The 23,274-nt window shown below is 35.0% G+C and overlaps 1 protein-coding gene across 2 annotated transcripts in view; it reads left to right on the top strand.

Moving 5' to 3' along the window:
• The first annotated feature begins 9,921 nt into the window (after nt 1-9,921).
• pnpla8 (patatin-like phospholipase domain containing 8) overlaps nt 9,922-23,274 on the top strand; it is a 40,537-nt gene continuing 27,184 nt past the window's right edge. For both annotated transcript variants that reach the window (XM_015338987.2, XM_015338986.2), the window contains exons 1-7: nt 9,922-10,110; nt 11,098-12,334; nt 14,790-14,939; nt 16,786-16,937; nt 18,093-18,187; nt 20,166-20,337; nt 21,047-21,104. In XM_015338987.2, coding sequence (XP_015194473.2) covers nt 11,195-12,334; nt 14,790-14,939; nt 16,786-16,937; nt 18,093-18,187; nt 20,166-20,337; nt 21,047-21,104 — 1,767 coding nt within the window. In that variant the 5' untranslated portion in view covers nt 9,922-10,110; nt 11,098-11,194. The remainder of the gene's footprint in view (nt 10,111-11,097; nt 12,335-14,789; nt 14,940-16,785; nt 16,938-18,092; nt 18,188-20,165; nt 20,338-21,046; nt 21,105-23,274) is intronic.

Genomic DNA, 23,274 nt, shown 5'->3' with positions numbered 1-23,274 from the left:
TTAACTTTCACAGTCTTATTTTAGTTTTATTAGGTTTTCTCTTCAGTTTCTCCGATGTCTGGCACTCCACGAAATTAAGGGTCTCAAATTGAGGTCCTGAATTTGAGATATCTTGAGACTCTGGGACCCAGTGAAGCCCCTCTGAGAACCTTCATTTGACAACTCAATAGACTCCGAGGACATCAACTCAAGAGGGGTCAAACTTGCAAGCACTACAGGAACAAAAGCCCTTAATCTCCCAAGGATTCACCAGCTTTCTGAACTTGTTGAGGAAACCGAAGAAGTTCTAGAGAACGCTTACCTTCTCCCTGAGTGCACAGCTCCTCTGCCAAACTCTGGTAGCCAAAACCTCACCTGGTCCATGCTCCTATGCCTGTTCTTTAGCACCTCCTGCACACTATCCCAGCCTGTTTCCAAGGTAAAGGCATGGCTAATTTTTCGCACACTAGCCACCAAATGCTACTGCCCAAGCATCCCTTCGCCTCCCATCATACTGTATGTTGCACTGGAGTGATTTCTGGGCCATGTACATTGTCACAGGGGACAGTAAAGGGGCAGTATATTTCTGTCTGTGTGCTCACAAAAGGATTCAAAGACTCCTACTTCTTAAAGCCAGACATTTTCATCCTTACACCAGGTTCACACTTTACCCCAGCTCTCAATGACCGAAATTATTTTCTAAAATCTTTCCCAACTACACATTACTGCGTTCCACACTTACCCTGTACTGTGTCTCCCAGGTCTCCCATGTCTTTCTTACCCTCCTATATCCATTCTCACATTGTCTTTCTTTTCTTATCCTTACCCTCATGTTCCTGCTGTGCTCATTTCCCCACACACATTCGCATTCCATAGCAAAACTGTTGTGTCCATCTTTTTTTTTTAATTTTTCACTATGGAGTTAACCTCAAGTTACATTGATACAGCTCTCCAAACTAACTTCATTAAACAGTTTATATTAATCATTTGAATTTAGTTTGGTTTGACCTTCTCAGGCACACAGGCCAGATAAATGTTTGCTAGCCAGTTATAAATGTCTGGTTGACATCCTTTTTTTCTCAGTCTTTTTTCACTCATCCCTTGCTGATTTTACAGCACTCCCTAAGCTAAACTCTTATCTGAAAAGATTATTCTCATAACCAAAATCTGCCCTAAGTTCCCACTTTATTAAAAAGATGAATACCTTTTTTTACTTCTCTACATGAACTGAGGTGTAGAGGGCAAGCTGGCACATAAGAGTTGCCACTCATCATGAAGATGGGTGAAGCACTTCAGTGGTAAATGAAGTGGGCCCGCCCCTAAATGTACCTTGGTTTCAAAAGTGTTGTTTAAATGCAAGAATACATTATTAGAAAAGTCCATACAAATCCCCATACTGATGCAATCTATTTTATTGAGTGGGAGTTTATTATGTCAAAGGGTTTATTTATTAGAATAAAGAAAAATTTTGAGGTTTTTTAACTTGGACTCCAGCACCCTTAAGGAAATGACTAAAAACTGATTGAAGCCAGATAGATCAAATGTTCAGATGTGGAAGGTTTTAATGAAAGAGATATGAAGATTGTTTTAGGAGTAGGAGAACTCGCGCAATAATCCATCTCAAATGTATATGCAGCAAATTGTTGATAATAACGTCTATCCTGTGTTATTGTAAATGTTTAAAATGGAAACTTTTGCTGAAACCTTTTATAGCTGTATTTTCTTGGAAGAGTCTGTTTTCTCTTTTTTTATTCATACTGTATTTCAAATTACACATACATATGCACAGGTTCTTTTATAATAAAATGCAGGGAAAACATAAAGACCATATAGAGCATTTATTCACTGAATCTTTATTTTTCTCACTCACCATTTGATTTTTCTTTGTATAGTATCCCATAATTTTGGAATCTGCAAAAGATAATATACAGTACAGTATGTAGCTTGTGGCTATCACTCCTGCTCTCTGCTCCAGTTCTTTGGACTTAAGGACTGTGAAGGCTCTTCTCTAGCATGTTCAATAATGTGCTGCTTGTCCCTTTTACTCACAGCTAGCTTTGCTCTGCCTCTGACTGACGTTATCACAAGCTCATTGCACATACTGTAGTAACTCACAAGGTTTGGTGATTTTCAGCATACTATGGCCACCTGAAGCTCACTCAACCTCTGTAGTATTCATTCAATTGTATACTGCTACTTGGGAAATTTTATTTAAAGATGGCTAATGACAGTGCCCTATAACCCAGTTAGTGATATATGTAATATAGGGCTCAAATTAAGGAATTTGATCAAAAGTTCTAATTTTGTAATCCTCCTAACATGGCCATGTAATTTAAATGCATTTTTAAATTAAATGCATAAATGCATTAAGCTTCTGACAGTGTCCCATGGAGCCTTTCACTTACTAAGAGGATTGAGGTTATTTAAAATCTGTCTTTCAGAAATATGAAGTGTTCAGTCAAGATTTCTTTTTCTATCTACTACAAGATAGGAAAGGAGGGTGCCTTTATTTCATTTTTGTATTCTGTCTCCCTGGGATCTACTTGTGAGACTGACTGAATTGCTTAGATCTGGTTTGGAACTAAAAAACGAATTAGTTAAAAATAAAACCCTTAAAATCGCTGTTGGAAAAGTATTCACCACTTTAACACAACACTCCTTAATAAGACCTGCTTAATTTCAAACAGAATTTGCACGATATGTTGATTGAAATCCATATGTGTGCAATTAAAGTGGTTAATTACTTGGGTGTCCAAGTCAAAATCCAAACTTAAATCCCAAAGAATCTGCAACCTGCAACAGCTAGAGCAATTTTGTAAGGAAGAGGTGGTGAAAATTAAGCCTGCAAGATGTGAAAAGCAGGTTGCAACATACAGTACCATAAAAGACACGAGGCTGTAATTTTGGCAAAATGGGGAACAACCAAATATTGAATACTTAAGGTCTTAGGGGAGTGAATGCTTCTCTAAGCTGTATTTTTTAGTGTTTTTATTTTTTATAATTTTTTTTTTACATTAAAAAGTTATTATGTGGTAAATGTCCAAGTAAGGTTAATATTTTCTACACCCACTGTACAGTATGTAGTTAGGAGCCTCAGTAATTCCTTTGAAAAATGCTATTTTACAACATAAGACATCTTTGTTGTTTAAAAAAAGCTATGGGGCATGTTTAGAGAGGCAAAAAAATATGTAATCTGACTGTAATTAAAACAAGTGTAAAATGTTTTTTTGCTTTGTTTGACACTAGGGATTTTTTGTAAAAGTATAAGTAAAAAAATTCTTATCTTCATATCTCAATAAGATGAACAGTTACAATACATTTCATATCACATTCTTCTTATTATTTTTTAGTATAATGACACAATAGTTTAACAAGAGAACTAATAATAGATTATAAAATACTTTCTAAATTTTAGAAATGTACAATAAGATAAAATTTAAAAAGTACAAGTTCTTGTTTTCTGTGTTACAACTGTGATCAACAAACATTAGTCAGTGCCAACATATACAGTACTATTCAATTCAATTCAATTTATTTTTATATAGCACCTTTCACAACAAGGTTTCCCCAAGGCGCAAGCGGCCATACAGTTTGTCAATATAGAACAGGAGACCAGAAGACAACACAGGAGAGGAACCAAAAACTCCTTAGTAAGGAGAAAAAAACCCAATAGGGGTCCAAGGTCAACTGGCTGCCCAACACCTTTGGGCATGGTAACATTATATAATTTTAAAAAAGGAAATAAATTAATGAGTGTATTAATCCATCCATCCATCATGTCTTCCATATCTGCAGTTCTCTGTAGACCAGCAAAATCCTCCTAAACGATAGCTATATCCATGATGTCCCTCTTGGATACAGTGATGCAGCATCCAATTCAGATGGTGCCCAGCCCGGGCGCCATCTGGACATGTGGGGAGGAGAATAGGATAGTTTGGTCAGAACAGATATATCTACCTGGTGGGCCAACACGGAGACACACAATGGCATGTACAGCAGCACCAGCAGCCATGGTTGCAACAGGCTATAATGTAAGGTGTGGGTAGGCTAGGCTGAAGTAATAGGTCTTCAGTCTGGATTTGAATACTCAAGTTGACTCGGCATCCCGAATATGGGATGGGATACTGTTCCATAAGCTAGGGGCCCTGAAAGTAAAGGCTTTACCACCAATTGTTTTTTATATTAATACTACATAAGTTTTTCAAATGTTAACAGAATTGCTTGTCCATAATCTGAACTTGTCCATAAAGGTTGCAAAGATGCTGTGAATCTTGGCTAGCTAATATTTTAATTAAGCTATTATTCAGTAACAGACACTTCTGTAGGTTATCACAAATGCCTCCACGTTGTCACTCTTGGTTGCATCAATCATCCCAGCAAAAGTTGTCAGCCCAGGCCAGCCACAGCATCTGTTGGGTAAGACCACTGTCAATCACTTTCTGGCCATTCACTTTCCAGCTGATGGTGCCGCTGTCACGCCCTCTGCAGCCAGAGGGCGCTCCTTCTCTGTCCTGTCCCTAGTTTCCGGTATGCTGTCCTTCCTGTCACTCTCTTTCCCTTGGGCTATATATTTCCGGGTCTTGCACTCTGTCCTCGCTCAGCATTGATGTTCGGATGTCCTGAGACCCGCCTAGCACCAGGGCGCCCCACGTCCGCTCCCTGAGGGCATAGGTTTCTATACAGCATTCCTGAACTCTTTGCACTAATGAGCCCGGGCCTTTTTCCCATCTCGCCGCTACACATATGGGTCTTTTTCTGCTCTCCTGCTCCCCACGGTTAGTCCCTTTGGACGTCCGTGACAGCCGCACTAAGCAATAAGGGGCAGAAAAGAAAATTACATCACCCCCTAAACCAAAGAAAAATGAGTTAATTTTTATATATACCATACTTCAAAGAAAAATGAAATATTGCCATTACATTGTTATAGAATTTTGTGACTAGAAGGAAGGTTTGGTTAGCCTTTAAATTGTGTAATTTCTCCAGATGCTGCAAGAAATAAGAAATCTTTCTTATATAGGCACACAAAATATCTCATCTTTCTTTTACAGTTGTAAACACAGAACAGTAAACTCGCACCCCACTGTACTAGTCTAAACATTGCTTTTTATTATATTGCTACATTATATTGTAGCTTTCAAATGTGTTTGTATGCAAATCTCAAAAATACCTCTTAATTACAAAACCATTTTCTTAATTTGAGATGTGAGCCTAACCATAGACTCAGAATCTGAGCCACCAGACTGCTATTTGTAATAGCATTAACTGCAAACATTGAACAACATTGAGAAAACCAGGCAGCAGACACAACCAACAGCAACTCTATATCTACAACAGCATTGAACACCATACATTTACTGTACAGAGAGAAAAAGAACAGGCATCAGGGATGCTATCTAACCCTACAAACTCCACAGACCAACATGAAATGAGCACATTAGGGATGATATACAATACTTGTTTATGCCTTCAGAACACTGGACAAACATCTGGGCAGACTTTGATGTGCTGTTATTCGTAAAAAGTCAGCTGTACTTTTGCTTTGGCTTAATATATTTTACCAGAACTCTGTTCCCAATAAAAAAATAAAATGCAGATATTTGTATGTACCTGTTTTTTAGACATTAAAAATTTACCACTTGGAGATATCTCTGGAAAACATCTCAGACTATTAGGCACATTTTCAGAATTTGTTAATGATAAAAATGGGCACATTATCATAATATTTTTTCATTGTACTACAAGGGTGATTATTTCCAATAATAATCTCTGTAGCAGTATGCCTGGCAGGTAAGTACATTTGGTTTGCCTTAGCGGACTCCCATGAAAATACACAAAGGCTTTCAGTCTGTCTTGTTATTGTGGTTTATCTATTCTTTACTTCCTCAGGGACCACTCATTACTGAGATCTAAAACTGCAGGGAAACTGTAATAATTTAGTGAGTTTAATGTTTGACATTGGCATTCATCCTGCGTATCAGTGGATTTACACAGAAAGGTTAGACTTTAATTTCTAAACATATTCTGTGGCTTGTTGCAATCACCCCTGGAACTACATCTTTTTTTTTACAAAAATATATTTTTTAAGGAATTATAATTGAAAAAAAAAACAATACACAAAACCATATCCATTTTGCATTGTTAAATCTTGTTAGGAAAATGTAACACACTCAGACTGCTTTCCCTAAGAACAATTTCTGAGAATGAATTAAACTAGGTGTGATTGAAAGGTATTGCATTCTTTAGTCTGCTAAATACAGTAAATGAACCTCTCTGGGTTGTCACTGTGTATGAGAATTTGTTCTCAATTGACTTATAAGGTAAAATAATTGATTAAAAAGCATGGTTTTCAGACACCCATCATAGTGACACCCATCAACCTTGAGAGTTATTATTGAGAAAGAGTTGGGGCTCAGCAGTGCTGTCACACCAGTCACAAATCAAGGATAGCTCCTACAACTGATGCTGCTGCGATTTTGATGCTATGGTTCCTGGAATATGTGCAACCCCATACGTACCACTATATTTTAAATGAGCAAATGCTCTGGAAAAATATACATGTATCATAGTATTGATTTATTTTTTTGTAAATTTACATGTACTGTACATTTACATGTAAATTCCTTGTAAAATTTCAATTTACATTTTCAAGTTTTATTTTGCTCCTGATTTTCCTTATTTTAGAATTTCTGAATTCTGTTTTTACTTTGATCAAAATCGATATGTATACTTGTATATGTTAGCTTTTTTAATGATTGTATTCATTTTATTCATGTAGGTAGCTGCGTTAGTGTGTGTAGGCTGCAAAGGAACAAGTAAAGCTTTATTCCATGCTGAAAAGAGAAAAGAAACACAACATTTTGGCTGTGGGGCCTACTTCAGGTGTCACACCTGAAATATAAAATAAAACATTTGGAGTAAACTTGTATCATGATTAAGTAAATCATTTTCTAAAACAGACTGCTTGCTGTGGTGTTATGTGGGGTCACCCTTAGTGGATGAACATCGCTAGTGATTGGAAAAGGAGGTTAGTTTTTTCTTGATATCATAAATATAAAGTATTTTATAGGTGAAAATGTGACTCTGGTTTCAGTGGGTCACAGGATGTCTGAAATTCAGATACACTTATTTAATCCACATAGATAAAAGATTAAAGCTTGCCTTTTGCTTTAAAAGCACATGTTTGCTTCTTTCATCACTGCTTTTGTATTGACGGTTTCACATGAGCCATGTGGATACTAGCCTTCCCATGTCTTTATTTGTGAAGACTGCCAACCTTTAAACAGTACAGAAGCATATTGTACTGTATATACTACAGTATACTCAACCAGTAAAAGGCTTAAGTATTCAAAGTAGTGGATGTCATTGTTATATAAAATTGGCTTTAACAAGGCTGACAGTCTGGGACATAAAAAGTGTCATTAAATTAAAAAGAAATGCAAGTACATGTCAAGTACATCTGACATTTATAACAGATTAGTATGCATTACAAGCTTACTAATGCAAGACATGCTGTGGAATGTGCATATAATAACAGGTTGGTAGCTTGGTAGCTATATTAACATTTTTATTCCTTGTCAAGTTGTATAGTTTGTGTAAAAATGAAAAGAGTAAAAAATAAATAACAAGAATGTCTGTGGCTATAGAGAAAGGCACTTTTAAATAATTTTAATATAATTCCAATTTACATCATACAATTAATATTTAGTAATACACTCTACACTCCTTTTTCTTTGAAAACGGAAAACTTCAAAGGTGAAGAACATTTCATAACCTTTCATTTTGATTAATATTCTTTATAGCTTGAATAGTTTTGGGGTCCTCTTGAAATACAATACCTATTACTAACAGCACATTGAAAGAGACCAGATGTTTTCAGCAGTGGATCCTAGATTTATCTGAGGTCCAGATCATTTTGCCATAATAAGAATAAGAATAGTGTACATTAATTCATGACATTTTTCAACACACTGTTGTATAATACAATACATATACAGTGATACACAGCAGAAGTAGAGAAAGTAGGGAAAAGCTCAGTAAAGATTTAATTGAAAATTATTTCTAAATATGTGTATGTGTGATGCTTGATAGGGATGTGCATATGACGATATGACCAAGCATCTAATCAAGAGTTTATTCTTGCATTTGCCAATGCCACTGGGATAATCTTTTTTTTACCGCAACCTTTTCCAGGAATGCGTGTTTTTTCTGATTGCAGTTAGGATTTAACAGACAAAATCTGCTAAAATAGCCCATAAATACTGGGCATCCCCCGCCGAAAGGGAAATACACTAATAATAAAACAGGGTAACATAAATAACTACAGAAGTTTAAAATTCTGCAATATAAATTGTGCCCTGTAGGGGTAGGTCAATTATTTGCTATAGGTGTTGTTTGTGTTTCGTATTCTTTAGGGAATTGTACACAGTATATTTAGGATTCATGAAATAAAGAGCAAAGGAACCATCTTCATTAACTTTGTTTATTTAAATTGTTTTAAAATAAGTCAATAGATAAATAAAGCATATTGTAACGCTACGGGGGTTCTGGCGGCCGCCCTTGCCGCATTCGATCAGTCCCCCACCGTCGGGGTCTCGTACCCGGGACTCCCGCATCACTCAACAGGGATCCAGCCAAGTGAGCCAAAGAGAGATTTCTCCATATCCCAGTGGCTGTGGTCTTGCTATCACAGGGAAGGGCGGCGACGTCACCGCTCTGGTAAGCCGGCTCTTACACACCCTGATGGCCGTATGCGATACAATACAATTAGTTCTGCGGAGACCTGCGGAGTTGAACCCCGACCCTCACCGGCCGCTGACCAGCGCCCTATCTACTCATATAATAATAGTATGATTTGGGGCTGAAAACCCGTTTTCATTCGTGATTCATACAGGACATCCCTTCCCCCCTATTAGACCGCTAAACCGGGGGTTACTAAATGGTGTTGTCAACGAAAGATTTAAATCTGTGATTTTTATACAATACTCTTTATTTCTTTCTATCACATTCTGCCATCTAGTGTTCATAAGATCTCATTACTGAGTAGTGTGTGACTCAATGTATTTGAGGACATTTACAATATAGTAAATACATGTATATAGCACATTTAGTCATATAATAAAAAAAATATAAAATGACAAGCAAACACACAACTAATAAAATTTAGATTTTAATGCATGGACAGATAGCTGGGCAGAGCTATACAAATAGTAAAATAGCACGAAAGGATCCAATACACAAATAGCATTTTTTGTGCAACATCTTTCATTTATAACGCCTTTAGATAATCAAGCATAACAAAAACTAAATAAAATGGCAGTTAAGGAATACATTTTTATTCAACAAAGAATACATTTGGTCACAAACTGAAGTTTCTGATTCCTTTAATTTTTAATTTTGCGTGAAGATGCAGAAGGTCAACTCCACCTTACTGCGTCATAAAAATCTTGAAAATCACGTATGCAAAGGAAAAATTATAACAGCTTCGACTCATATGAGTTTAATTGTGTAATTGTAATCATAGTGTGATTATAACGGTACATATTCTTAGCCTATATTTAATGCTTGTTTGAAATATTTAAAGTGTATATAGGCCATATATACTGTTTACAGTGTGTATAGTGTATATACTGAATAAAGGCCATATATTTGAAACCATTGTTATTCTCATAATAGTTTTAACTGCCTTTATGGTCAGGAAAAACGACAAGTACAAACGTCCCCCCAGGCTCTCTCTAATCATGCTTTTATTGCTGAATTTGACATGGTTTTCGATGCCCCTTAGTAACCCTTCCAAGCACTGGTAATGACGTAAGAGATATTATGGGTGTGATTCTAGAAATGCTCCCAGTATTGGCAACCTCGGTGGTGGTCTGTCAATTTTAACCAATCATGTCGTCAGTTATTTCGAAGCCCAAGAGCAGCAGCCTATCATAGATCGGTTTAGATCTCTCGTGATTACCTATTCGATGTTATTTTTTCACGGCTGGGAAAGGAAAGTGTTGCTGTTGTTATTTTCAGATCTTGAGATGTAAACGGAAATTAATTGAATGCAGAAACGACGAGAAAAGAGAAACATGGGGTTTTGTGTTACATTATAAGGCATGATACGAGCGACCGGACTCTCTTATACCGGTACGTATTTTAATAGCATTACTAGCTAGCTGTATGGCTGAACTTTCGTATTAATAACAGAAACCTCTTTATTTTTTTTCGGTAATGCGGAACACTTACTGTACTAGAAAATATTGTAAGTATGTTATGTATGTTGTATGTTAGGCTACTTAGGGAGGGTTAAAATGAGTTTGGCGTTTGCTATTTAATAGAGAAGCTGAACTGTTCTGTCCTGCTATGATTGACTTTTAGATACGGGTTTCAGTTTGAAAATTTCTAGAAAACTTCCAGAAGTGTTAAAATAATTAGTTATGTATATTCTGAACTGTCATCATTTTAAATCGCTTGTCATTATTTGCAGTCTTTAATATTGTCCTAAAGAAACAGAAATAGCGTTTTGAATGTAAAAAGCTGAGTAGGGTACTAAATACGAGATAGTATTAAAGGTACTATGTTTTGTTTAGTTGTAAAAGTGTTTCTGTTTGTTCACGAGAAGAGATGTGAACTAGTATATTTCTTTTTAACTTATTTATCTGCAAAATTGGAATGGATGTGTCAAACAACTTTGAGGCACTTGTCAAGTGTAGGCCTAACTGAAGACCAAAGTTCAGATTGCTCAAGATGTAGAGTGTACCACGACGTTCCCTATTTCCAGAATGATGACCAGGAATCCTGCTGTAGCAAATGCAGCCCATTAGATGGGACATTAAAAGGAGGTCCGGATTGCTTGGTTTTTAAACTTCCCATGGCACTGTTCATATGATCAAAGGTGTTAAACTAACACCTTTGATCATATGTCCTGGCTAACTTTCCCTTTAATTTTGTCTAATGTTCCCTAAATTCCCCCCTTAATTCAACAGGTAAAGCAGTTCCTGCTTTTTTATTTGATCCCCGCTGGGTCTGCCATTAAAAAAAAAAATGGCGTACATGATAATTGCATAATGGCTGCAGGAAATTAAGAAGTTTATTCTTAATTTATTATTGTTATTTTTCTTTCTTTTTTTGCAGGTGATGCTTTGAAGTAATGTCTTCGGCACGATGATGATGGTTTCTGTGCAGCACTGGAAGTGACTTATTTAAAATACAGTTTCAGGAAAATAAAGGAATGACTGTTAGTCTGCTGTTGGATACCTATGTATTTGTCCTTTGTAGGACAGGCAACCTGTGGTTGAACCAAGGTCAAAGGCAGGTTTCTTCCCAGTCACCCAGTGTCCATTTTAGGATACAGAGTGCTCAACCAGCCACAAAGCTCCAGTTTAAAAGACCCCTCAGCTGTAAAGCTTGGTATTCAAACTTGAAGCAAAGCCACTGCACTAATTACAGGGGGCTGAAGGTATGGGTTAGTAGAGTTAGTTATCTGCGAAAGAAACTTGGTCTTCACACCAACATTTCCTTTTTAAGTACCTCAGTATCACGTGGAACAACAAGCTTCAATCATCGCATGTCGCGGATCAAGAGCACTTTGGACTCTGTTTCAAAAGCTGTCAGTGGAACACATAGTGAGCTTCTTTCCAGAATAGCACGATTTAAACCAAATGCCGTCCAGGCTTGTAAAGAAGTTGAGTCCAATGTGCGAGCTAATAATGAAGGTTCAAGAAGAGAATCATCAGGCACTGAAATTGATAAACTGACTCTACTTGAAGAAAAAAAGCAACCCTTAGAGCAATCCTTCCAAAACAGTGGAAAATCCACATCTTCCTTGACCAAGGCAGTCCAGAACACATCTGGAAATAACTCTAAACAGAGCGTTATAGAACTTTTCCATCCTAGCTACCTCACCACTAATTTTGGTGAGACGTATAATTTTCTGGCAAGTCATATTAATGAGTATTTTGGGGAAGGAACAAGAATGGATAAAAAAGAGTCAGATAGTAATGGCAACTCTAAATGTTCTGGCAAAGGCAGTCCTCTTCACAGTTCTGCAGATCAGAGTTCTGCATTAGGGGCTCCTGCTGCAGATAGCCAGTCTTCTGAGTCTTTACCTTCTAGTTCTGATCCTGCCTCCCCTAAAAAGCGCATTGCCCACTACTTGTCAAACCCTGGCCACAGTGTGCAGGCATTTGTTGGCAGCTACCTTGTCCCTTTGGTTCCCAAGTTTCGATATGAATCCAAGGGAATTCCAGAAGAAAAAGAAAAAACTCCTACTGTGGTAGAAGCAGGTGTTATAAAAGGAGAAGTTGCTAATGGTAAAGATCAGAAGAATGTTGATGACAAAGCCAAACGACTTTTGCTCCAGAGAGAGAAGGTACAAATAAAGTTTTTTTTAAGTTTGTATTTGCAAAATGTCAAATTACTTGTGTGTCAGTGTGCATATGGACCACAGTGTCAAAAAATCCTGTTTTAATATTTACACAAAAAATAAATTTGTAGTCCTCAGTGTGTTTGTGAAAATAATAAAACACACACCTATCAATCAGGCAGTAATGTGTTTTCTATTTGAATACCACTGCCATTTGACACTAGTATACTTTTTCTCAATGTGTTGTTTTAAGTATCTGTTAGAGTCTTAAGGTTTTCATCGTGATAATGTGGGTAAAGTAGCAGAGGAAGTTCCTTTCTACTCCAAAGAAAGCACATGATTTTAGAGAAACATGTTAGTAGCATGTTAACTGGCAAGCTTGTTAACTGGCTACTGTTTTATTTGAGGTCTGCTCTTGAAAAATAAATATGGGTAAGGTCAGATAAATATGTTTCCTCTTCAATCATTTACAAGCCAAGCTGTTTGAATAGATTTGTTCTAGAAGTCAAATGAGAAGATATTTAAGTTAGTAATATATTTAGCTTAGTAAAGCTCAGTTACATTTCCTTAATACTGTTTCTCAAGTTCTGATTTTATGAATGAATGAATGTAAGGTATTTTTCACTATATTAGTGACAGGTTTTAAATCTTTATTAGATATCTTTCTAATGGATTACTCAGCATTTCCTGTAAGTTTTGTTAGAGTAGTAGGGCAAGTTAACGATTCTTATGAATCTGATATTTCCATAAAGTGACATAACTTCAGAGGGTTAAAACGTGCCTTAATGGCCTGTGCTGGAAACCCATGACAATGCCGCAGTGGAGCAGTGGTTAGCATTGCTGTCTTGCTGTGCTGGGGCCCTGGGTTCAATTTCAGATCTGGGTTGCTATCTGTGGTGATTTTGTAAGTTCTCCCTGTGTTCATGTGGGTTTCTTCCAGGTCCTCCAGTTTCCTCCCACAGTCCAAAGACATACTGACTTAATTGTCTTCTGGGAAAATTAAAATTGGCCCTGGTGAGCATGCCCTGGGATGGACTGGCGTCCTGTACAGGGTATATCATGCCTTGCACCCATTGCTTGCCGGAATAGGCTCCGGCTCCGGCTCCCTGCCATGCTGTATTGGATAAAGCGATTAGAAAACAGATGGAAAACATTCTGTTTTGACTTTATCAGTGACATATCAGCAAATACTCTATTGCTGTCAACATTTTTTAAATAAAAAAAGTATAGAGGTCTCCACATTTAGGAAATGTTTATAATGGAAGACTCATCATTGATACTGTCTGATGTATCTATCCACACATCACTGATTTATTCCTACCTTAAAAGTTGCACTAGAGTACTTAATTAAAAGTCCTGCATAGTGATTTTCTGAGACAAAAATAAAAATGATTTCAATTAAACAATGCCTTATGATTAAATCTGACACAATTTTTGATATCTTGACACGTGATAATATGGTATTCATACCTGTGGTAATGGATAGAATAATTACACTGGGGATGAAATGAGTAACCATTGCTATTCATTTACTGTTTCTTTCTTCAATTTCTTAATTCAAAGCTATATGTGCAGTAATTGTGGTCTGCAGACATTTCAGTTCTTGTATATTCTTCATCCCTAACTGTTTGTGGAGAGGTCTTGAAATAAGGTCACTTCTTGATAAAATTAACATGTTCATCTGCAAAAAATGTGCTACTGAAGATGTATTTAAACATTTTATAGTTTTTTTTTTTAGTATTGACACTGAGTTGTTGTGGATTTGGAAACATTTGTGTTGGTTTACTAATTTAAGTTTAGTCTAGACAAAAAAATAAAGCTGAACTTTAGTTGATGACAGTGTTTTTTGGATATTGTTTCATATACTATAACTTACGTGTAATGGATTCAGTTAACTAGATGTTTCCATTTATATCATGTTGCATTATATTAAAGGAATATAATGTGTAGAAACAGGAATGTGTTTAAGTACAAAATGGTGTTAAGGGGTATTTCTACTGTGTATTTCTACCTTTTCAAGCGATACGTTTTTCGTTTTATTTTTTAGAAAATGTTTATTGTTAGATATTTATAGATTTAATTATATAATCATCATTATAAAATCATGAATGTTCCCAATTGTTACATTAAAAAGAACATTTATGCTAAATAAGACACAAACAAGTGTTGTACTAACATAGTATATATTTTCACAGGCCTGTAATCCTTTGCTTTATAGTTTTTATTGAACTACTATACAAGTAAAAGTGGTTCTAAAGCATTAAAAAGCCATATACTGTACAAGTCTGCATATACAGGTGCATTTAGCTTTAATGCAGTTGAAATTTAATATGTGGACTTTACATAAACTGTCAGTAGTAATACAATTGTATTTTTAATGTTTTCTTATGGAAGTATGTATGTTAACTATGAAAACTTTTTACATTCCTTTTCTTATGGTTCCATTTTTGCATATTTCTAGATAATTGCAAGAGTCAGCGTAGATAATAGAACAAGAGCTCTTGTCCAAGCCCTGCAGAGAGCTTCTGATATCAAGATCTACATCCACAGGGTAGAGGAGCTGAGCTATCACCTCCTTGAGTTCCCCGAAACAAGAGGAGTAGCAGTGAAGGTGAGTATGAGTAATGTCTGTGACAGTATGCATTATAAGTTACACTCAACTATGTTTTCTTTTTATAATGTTTAATTTCTTGCCTTTAGTTTATCTCCTTAAATGTCACCTTGCACAGTTCCTTGATTTTTCCCTCTCTGCTTCAACAAGAGTAAAAACTAAATCTGTTCAGACCACCTATATACAGTATGTCATACTCCTGTAGAAATAAAAGCATCACTAGGATTATCATTATCATTAGGATGAATTTAACTGGATTGTCATGTACCTGTTGGCCATGATGTTACTTAACATCACTTATGCAGAATCTGGTATTTCAGCTTTGACTCTACTTTACCCGTTCCATGAAACATTATCCTTTGTCCAGCTCTCTCTGTATTATCTATCAGGTTAAAATCTCTTCCTGCAATCTTGGCTAAGATTTTTCTTAAAATGTATGTTAAATTACCTCTCCAAGAATTATAGTATTCACCACAATATACTGATATCAGCACATATACATTTATAGTTTTATGGATGAGATGTTCTCTGATTGCTTGCATGTCAATCACAGTGTGCTCTACATGTCTGTACTATTTTGCATTATTGATCATATTACATTATTTCTAGTACTATACATTGCTATCCTTTTTTCTTTCCTGTACTTCTGCAGAACATAGAGGTATTTAGAAATTCTTAAAACAATTGAGTTACGGTATATTTCAGGATTGTATTATAGCACAGCTTAACCACACTAATCAGGACACATGTGGTTAAAAAAGGTATTTTAGGGTTGCAAATATGTCAAAGCCCTGTGGGACGCATGCCCACCTCCTGCACAACCACTATACCTCCTGCGTGTTGGTATATTGTAATAAAAAGTCCAAGACGTAAAATAGAAACACTAAAAATAAAAAATTGTGAAAGTCATATGAAAATGTATCAGAAAGACACTGCAAAAAAAGGTCCAGTTCCAGGGTATGGAAGGAATATGGCATTGTAAATATTGATTACCTAATTAAATGGAAGATCAATTTCTATTACTGTCTTTGAAGAATAAATGTAAACCCTGCTGATCATCCATAATTTACATCCATGGTGTAGAGCATGTGTTCTATACAAAACCTTGATGATTCAGAAGAGAGTGATTGGCTTCACTGCTACTGAGTCCATATTAGGTGTTGCTCCAATATACAAAGGAACAAATACATAATTCTTCTGAAAAGTGGGATATATTGGTTCTTGTTTGTGTTTTTCTTTCTTGATTTCCACCAGTCTTGACATTCAACAGGATAAATTATCACTTAATTAACTGCCCAATGAGCTGTTTTACTAAGAAGGTGATTTATGAAATAATCACAGTTATGGCTAAAACATTTAATTAGTATCTGAAATTATTAGTATCCAATACTTTTATTTTTAAAAACATATATGTATGGAGTAAAAGAGTAATATATTAGAGTAGGTTTCTTCAAATTTAAGATTTGTATCATTGTTCTACAAACAGAAAATCACCACCACCAGGGATTGATCTGGCCCCCCAACTTCAGGACCCTGGTAAATTGTAACAGTTAATTTAATTAAATCTTATCACTTGTCCTGAATTCTATGCAGCTTTACAGGACTAGTTTTCCATTATGTAAACCCTTCTCATTAGAACAGTTTCATAACACAGTGAAGTTTAAACTGTGGTGATATTGCTTTGTTCCCAAAAAGGTTTACCTTTTAATTTAAAATGTACTTACCTGGAATATGCTTGTTCACACGTAACTGTTGAAATTCATAATGTTTTTGCCACAGGGTACAGTAGAATGTTTTGTTTTTAAATGAAAAAGAGGAGGATTAAATGTCTTTGCTTGTTCTGCAGGAGAAGGTCATCCCTTGCTTGTTGCGCCTCAGACAGGCAAGTGATGAGACCCTGCAGGCTGCAGTGAGGGAGGCACTGGCTCTAGTGGGGTACACAGATCCTGTCAAAGGCAGAGGAATCCGAGTCCTTTCCATTGATGGTGGAGGAACAAGGTAAAACTGCTGCACATGCCGAAAGATTTCTGGAAAAGAATTCAGCCATGTAGAGATTTCATCCAGTACATTACATATAACAATTTAAAAAATCAAATGTGTTGTAAAAAAGTGTTGGGATATTGCGTCTTTGGGCAAATCTTTGATATCTGTTTCTCAATCTCCTTCTCCTTCTTCATTTATAAAATACTTGTAATCATAAGAATATGCTAGTAAGATACATAAAGGAAACCAATAAAAATATTTTATTATGGTCAGTTTTCTTGTCACAGTTGTACCTGTTAAAGTTTCACTAGCAAATCAGATTATTCTATCACTGATAGAAAATACAAAATGAAATCTTGAATAATGTTATGCCAATAATGTAATTGACTTAGTTAATTGACTTAGTGGAATGGGTTATGCATGTAAAACCATGCATCAGTGTTAAGTAAGTTTTGGAACAAGTGAAATTGGAATTGAATTGGAAGTTCCATTAGGTGACAAGGTATTATTTTTCTAATTGCGAAACAATTAGTGGAAGAAAATAATGGAGATCAAACCTTCAAGTGTAATAGCTTAAATAAATATCAGAAAATAGGAAAAGTGTTGATCAGGGCATTAAAGTACTCTAAAGGCACTTGTTTTGGATATAGAAATTATGGAATTCATGCCCAGCTGGACTAAATAAACTATATTTTACACATTTTTAATGAAATTATTTAAAAGAATGATTCTCTCCATATAGTATGTACAGTAATTTCGTTTTAAACCTTCCCTTGAAGGATCAGTTTTTCAGCTTCAATGATGTTCATTTCAAGAGGAAATATGGTGGTTAAAGCTGGATATTTATCAACTAAAAGATGTTTAGGGTATTCTAATCAAGGTTATGATTTGATTTACTCTAACTGACTTTACTTGTTTCAGTTTATTTGAAAGGTGTGTTTTAAAACGTTTTAATTCTCTTTTTAAATCTTTATTGTAAATAGAATAGTTGAAAAAAATACATTTATAATGTGCAAATCTGATAGAAAAAGAGATTGAGTATGGATGTAAAATAAGTTACCAAGATCACCTTAATGTGGTGGCGTCCTTTATCTTTAAAAACAGTGAAGGCACATTATAAGTAGCCTAATACTGATGAAGACTGTAAAGTGTTTTTTTTTCTTATTGCAGGGGACTAGTGGCTCTTCAGACACTGCATAAACTTGAAGACCTCACTGGAAAACCAGTATATCAACTGTTTGATTATATCTGTGGTGTCAGTACAGGTAATATACTTCAGAGCCAAGACAAGTGTTGTACTTGCAAGTTAAATTGTTTTTCTTTTTAATTGAGGCAGGAAATATATATAAAGCTTTTAATTAATTATGAAAAGGTAGTTGCTGCTGTTTTTTTTCTTTACAGCCTTTCAGCGGAAGAAATATGTAACGGGTTTGGATATTGACTGAAGTGTTAACATAATCTGTAAAAGAACATGTACTTTTTTGTTCTGCAAAAGAAAATGTTTTTAATCTGCTGTTTATATGGGTTTGTATCACAAAGAGAGATTTTAATGGGCATGTGTTTATTTTTTACTCATTATTCATTTACAAAGTAGCTTTTTCAAGCCTTTTTTCAGCTTTTTTAAATTCAGCTGTGTGGATTTGGCAGCCTCTCTGCCAAACAAGGAAAGACTTATTTTAATCTAATTTACATATCACTCTGAGCTAGAAAACATTATTTGCATGAAAAAACAGAAGGTCTGAAGTGCAGACAGAGCAAAGAGTACAGAACAAAGAGGCACCTGCACCTGAATTCCTTTCTTAAAGGAAGGACAGGCTGTAAATTTGTCACCTAAGGTCAAACTAAGTTTCTTACCTTCTTATGGGAATTTGCAAGCCTTTTTTTACAACTTTATTACAGTATTGCCAAAGCTCAGTTTGTTCTTCCTCTGTCATAAAAAACCCACATTTTAAACTGAATAAAAGGATGCTAAATGTCCCCTGCAGTTAGATTTCTTAAATTAGCTTTTAAACTAATTTTCAATTTTATTCTATTTTGGGTTTTACTTTTTAGGCCATAGCAGTTAATCAGGATGTGTTCAGTTCTTATCAAGATTATTATTTTCAATTCTGCTAGCAAAACACAGCTCCTGTTGTGCTGTAAAACAGCCTTTATTGAGTTTCCATAGTATTTGTGTGGTTATATGTTTTTGTATATTTAAATATAAGGGTGTGTGAGGACAGTCATATCTGCATTAAAGCAGTCTGCCCACAGAGAGGCGCTGGTGAACATCATATATTCTTACAGTTCCAGAGCACACTATCATTGGTACAGCACCAGCGGCTTTACAGATTTTGAAAGCAGAAACTGGCCCTAATAATATAAACATGGCAGATTTTGTTATGCTTTGCTAAGCATGTTTTATCTTGTTCTTTTTTTACTCCATATTGTCTATATTCCTCTGCAATTTTATATTCATACTGGTTCAGTTTTTCCTCACCAGCTTTGTTCTAAGCTAAAGGAAGCCATTGGACAGGAAAGGCCTAATCCACTTAGGTAAAAATCACAGTGGAAACATTGAGAGAACATCTGGAGCTTTATTACACGTTAAGACAATGTTCATTCAAACATAGTTGCCACATGCCTGATTTCATTCTATTGAATCTCTTCTCCTTGGTTCAGGAGTCCAGATGACATTATGTGATGTCACAAGCATGTTCCCAAGAAATTTAAGGCACATCAAAACGATCCTTCTGTCTTTCTCACTCTATATCAGGATCTGGTGATCTGTCAAGAAGTCTTTTATCCTTTGGTCATTTAGTCTTGTATGACTAGGGCATGTCTGTTACGAAGTAGAGTTGTTTTCACATCAATTAACTTTACCAGGATCAGAATCTGAATTAGTGAATAGTCAAAATGTCTGCAAAGACTAAAGTCTCAGAATTCAATTCTCTGAGTTGTCTGTGTTAAGTAGCCCATACTGTAGCTTCCTTTTCATAGCTCTGACCTTTCGAACTCTGCACAGAAAACAATAATAACCACAATTTATACTGTCCCTGATTGTAGAAAATAATTTTTTCTATTATTTTCCCTTTTGCAGATGGGTCATAAGACAGTTTGGTAACAATAAAAACATTCAAAATCCAGAACCATTTTATGAACAGCTTGTGCTCTTGAGAGGAACAGGTACCACTTAGCAAGACGAAAAAAGAAATATCTGTGATAAATAACAGTAATCACTCTGATCTTCTTATTACCTACTAGGGGCCATTTTAGCCTTCATGCTGGGAGTTTTCCAGATCCCCCTGGATGAGTGTGAGGAGCTTTACAGGAGGCTGGGTTCTGATGTTTTCAAGCAGAATGTCATACTGGGAACAGTAAAGATGGGATGGAGCCATGCCTTTTATGACAGTGAAATGTGGGAAGCAATACTTAAGTAAGTTTTTACTTGCATATTTTGTTTTATTTTTATATTAATATATATTATAATAATATATATTTTTTCAGAATTTGTGTATTTAAAAAAATAACCATGACATGGAAGTCTGTGTTACACACAATAAATATGTACATTTGTAAATATTAAAATCCTCTAAATCTACGTTAAGCTTCCTTTGCCAGTAGTTCATTGTTATTGTTTGTTCCTTGTCATGTATAATTTAATGACTTACAAGAATCCTAGGAATTTGTTTTGTAAAGTACTTGCAGGTATTTCGTAATAGTTTACAAAACAAATCCAAATAAAGACATTGTGAAGATAATAAAAAAATATATTTTTACTTTAAATGTTCTACATCTTGGAGCTTTTTGACAATCCTTTCATTTTTTATTATTGAACAAACTCTTTATATCTTATGAATGGATGGTAATAAAACCAAATTGTGTTTTATGTGGGTAGTCCATAATTTAGCAAAATAACATCAGCTTGTTTAGGATTTAGTTTTAAAGACTTCCAGATATGGTGCAGAATGTCACCAATATCAAATTCTTTTTAATTTAGCTTTTCCTCTATGGTGACCCTGTGTTTTTATTGTGTATTACCTCTTTAATTTTTCCACATGGATAAACATGTTTTTTTTCCACTGCTGTACTTCTTTTTCAACACTAATAGTTAAATAACATAACTCTTTTTTTAATTGCAACAGAGAAAAAATGGGATCTGATCTAATGATAGAAACATCAAGGAATTCTAAATGTCCAAAGGTGAGTTTTTTTATATATTTTTTACAAATTCCAATGTACAGACGACTCACAGTTTACGTGGTGGTTAGGGAGTTTGAGTAATACGTAAAGCCAAATTCACGTATAGTCAAATTTACCCTATAACCATTATAAAAACCCAACTGATCTCTTACAACATATTAAATGTAAGTATAAAAACAGTAAATAAAAGTAAATATGGCAACTGTTTAGGCTCACTAACTAGCTCTCCTAGGCATGCTTGACAAATTTTTCAGCATTTTTTCAAGATTCTTTATGGAGCTGACAGTGTAAAGTTGCAAGCACCTTATTTGTGAGAGCGTAAGTTGCAAGTCTACTGTGTATAAATTTTATCTAATTAAATTACATGGCATGCAAATTGAGTGTTGGCTTGGGGATATTTTGAAATTAGAATTGTGAACCCTTTACAATTGAACCCCAGGAACTCCTTACAGATTTTGTTCTGAAAGGAAAAGAGATAAGTTATTTGACTGTGAATTAAAACTCATTAAGTCCAAGTTATTGTAAACCTGTTAAACATTATATTGTAATGTCTGTGGGTATAAACATTATAATGTGAATGCCACTTCATCAATAACTGGCTGGTTTTAAGCATGACAACAATACTAAATTTTCTGGACTGGTTTCAGCATTAAACCACTCTGGTCTGTAAAGATATTTATTACATTTTACAGTTAGAATTGTTAGAAAGGTTTTAGGTGGTGTTAATTATATAATAATTGTTAGGTCGTATTACATATATAACCAATGAAATGTTACTAAACTATCAAAAGTGACACTATAGCTGCTACTACATACAGTAGTTCTCCAAGAAGGCTCTTTACTTTTTAAATAAGCGTTCTGTTACATTCAGAAAATTGGCTTTCGTAATATAAATTGTTTATCTTTATTAAAATATTTTAAAGACTACAAGAAAAAAAGATCCTTGGTGTTTTGCAATATGCTACAATGTATGTGAATTCAGGTATTTATCATTTGGCAAAACTTATTAACAACTGCTGTAGGAAATGCATTACTTATTTACCTGACAATACAATAACATAGAGAGAAATTTTTCTTTTATTGTGTTTACTGACATCATTACTACATTTATTTTTAGTTGCTTGGCATTGTTTGCCATTTCTGTCCCCATAATTCTCTAAAAATAGTCCAGACTGTTTTTACCTGGTGATGTGACTGGTGAACCCCTATGACTTGCATATTTGACAAAAGGCTGTTTGTATGATATGCCAAGAAAATAATAAAACAGTGATGAAGAGAATGCAATTTTATCACTTAATAATGGCATATATGTATTGTTTTTATACTTTATTCCCAGAATAATTGTCTCTTTGTAAGTCGGTGTTTTGGATGTTAATGGCATTGTTTTAACACCATTTTCTCAACACATTTTGTCAATACTTCAGTGTGTATTTTTGCCCTAATCATTTGTAACATTTGTCTTATTTCCCCGTCTGCAGCACTCGAAGTGTGTGCTGATACAAATAAAATGTTTTGGCTTGTGAAGAGCAGAGAGATAAGCTTTCTTAGAGGAATAGATTGCTCAGATGGTCTTTTGCACTAACACTTGTTTATAGCAAGATGTCATTGCTAGGACTTAAAATTGCTCATTAGAACTATCATGAAATACTTCAGAAATGCAAACATACTTAAATTTCATTTTGAAATAGAAATGTATAAGTTTAGGTATTAAACCTACTATAATTTCAGGAATGAGGTGAGAAGGTTGCCTGCATAAAACTAAATTTAGGGAGACTCTTAGACACAAACAACAGTATAGCATAGCTAACAAGCTAATTACTGTGAATTAAAGTACAGAGCCTGCTGTACTTTGCTAAAAATTATGTAGTAAGTAACTGTAAATATACTGTACCACTGTTATGCCCCTTATTAAGAAAGAGTATTTAGGTTATGCTTTTTTGAAGTATTGTAGCTTGCATTAATATAAGAAAAATCAATACTTTTATTTTACATTATGGTTTTATTAAGAATGTTGTTCTCATTGTGATTAGTCTATGTAATCAAATATACAGTACTTGGCTACTACCAAAAGGCTACAAGTGGAAATTACGGGGAAGTGCCTTTAAATTATGTAGGATAAGGCTCTGTGTAAGGAAGGGTGTTCCATTTAGAGCTCATCTAACAAAGGACG

Source organism: Lepisosteus oculatus, chromosome 7 (genome assembly GCF_040954835.1).
Source record: "Lepisosteus oculatus isolate fLepOcu1 chromosome 7, fLepOcu1.hap2, whole genome shotgun sequence".
NCBI classification, from domain to species: domain Eukaryota; kingdom Metazoa; phylum Chordata; class Actinopteri; order Semionotiformes; family Lepisosteidae; genus Lepisosteus; species Lepisosteus oculatus.
This window is presented reverse-complemented; position numbering and strand designations above follow the sequence as displayed.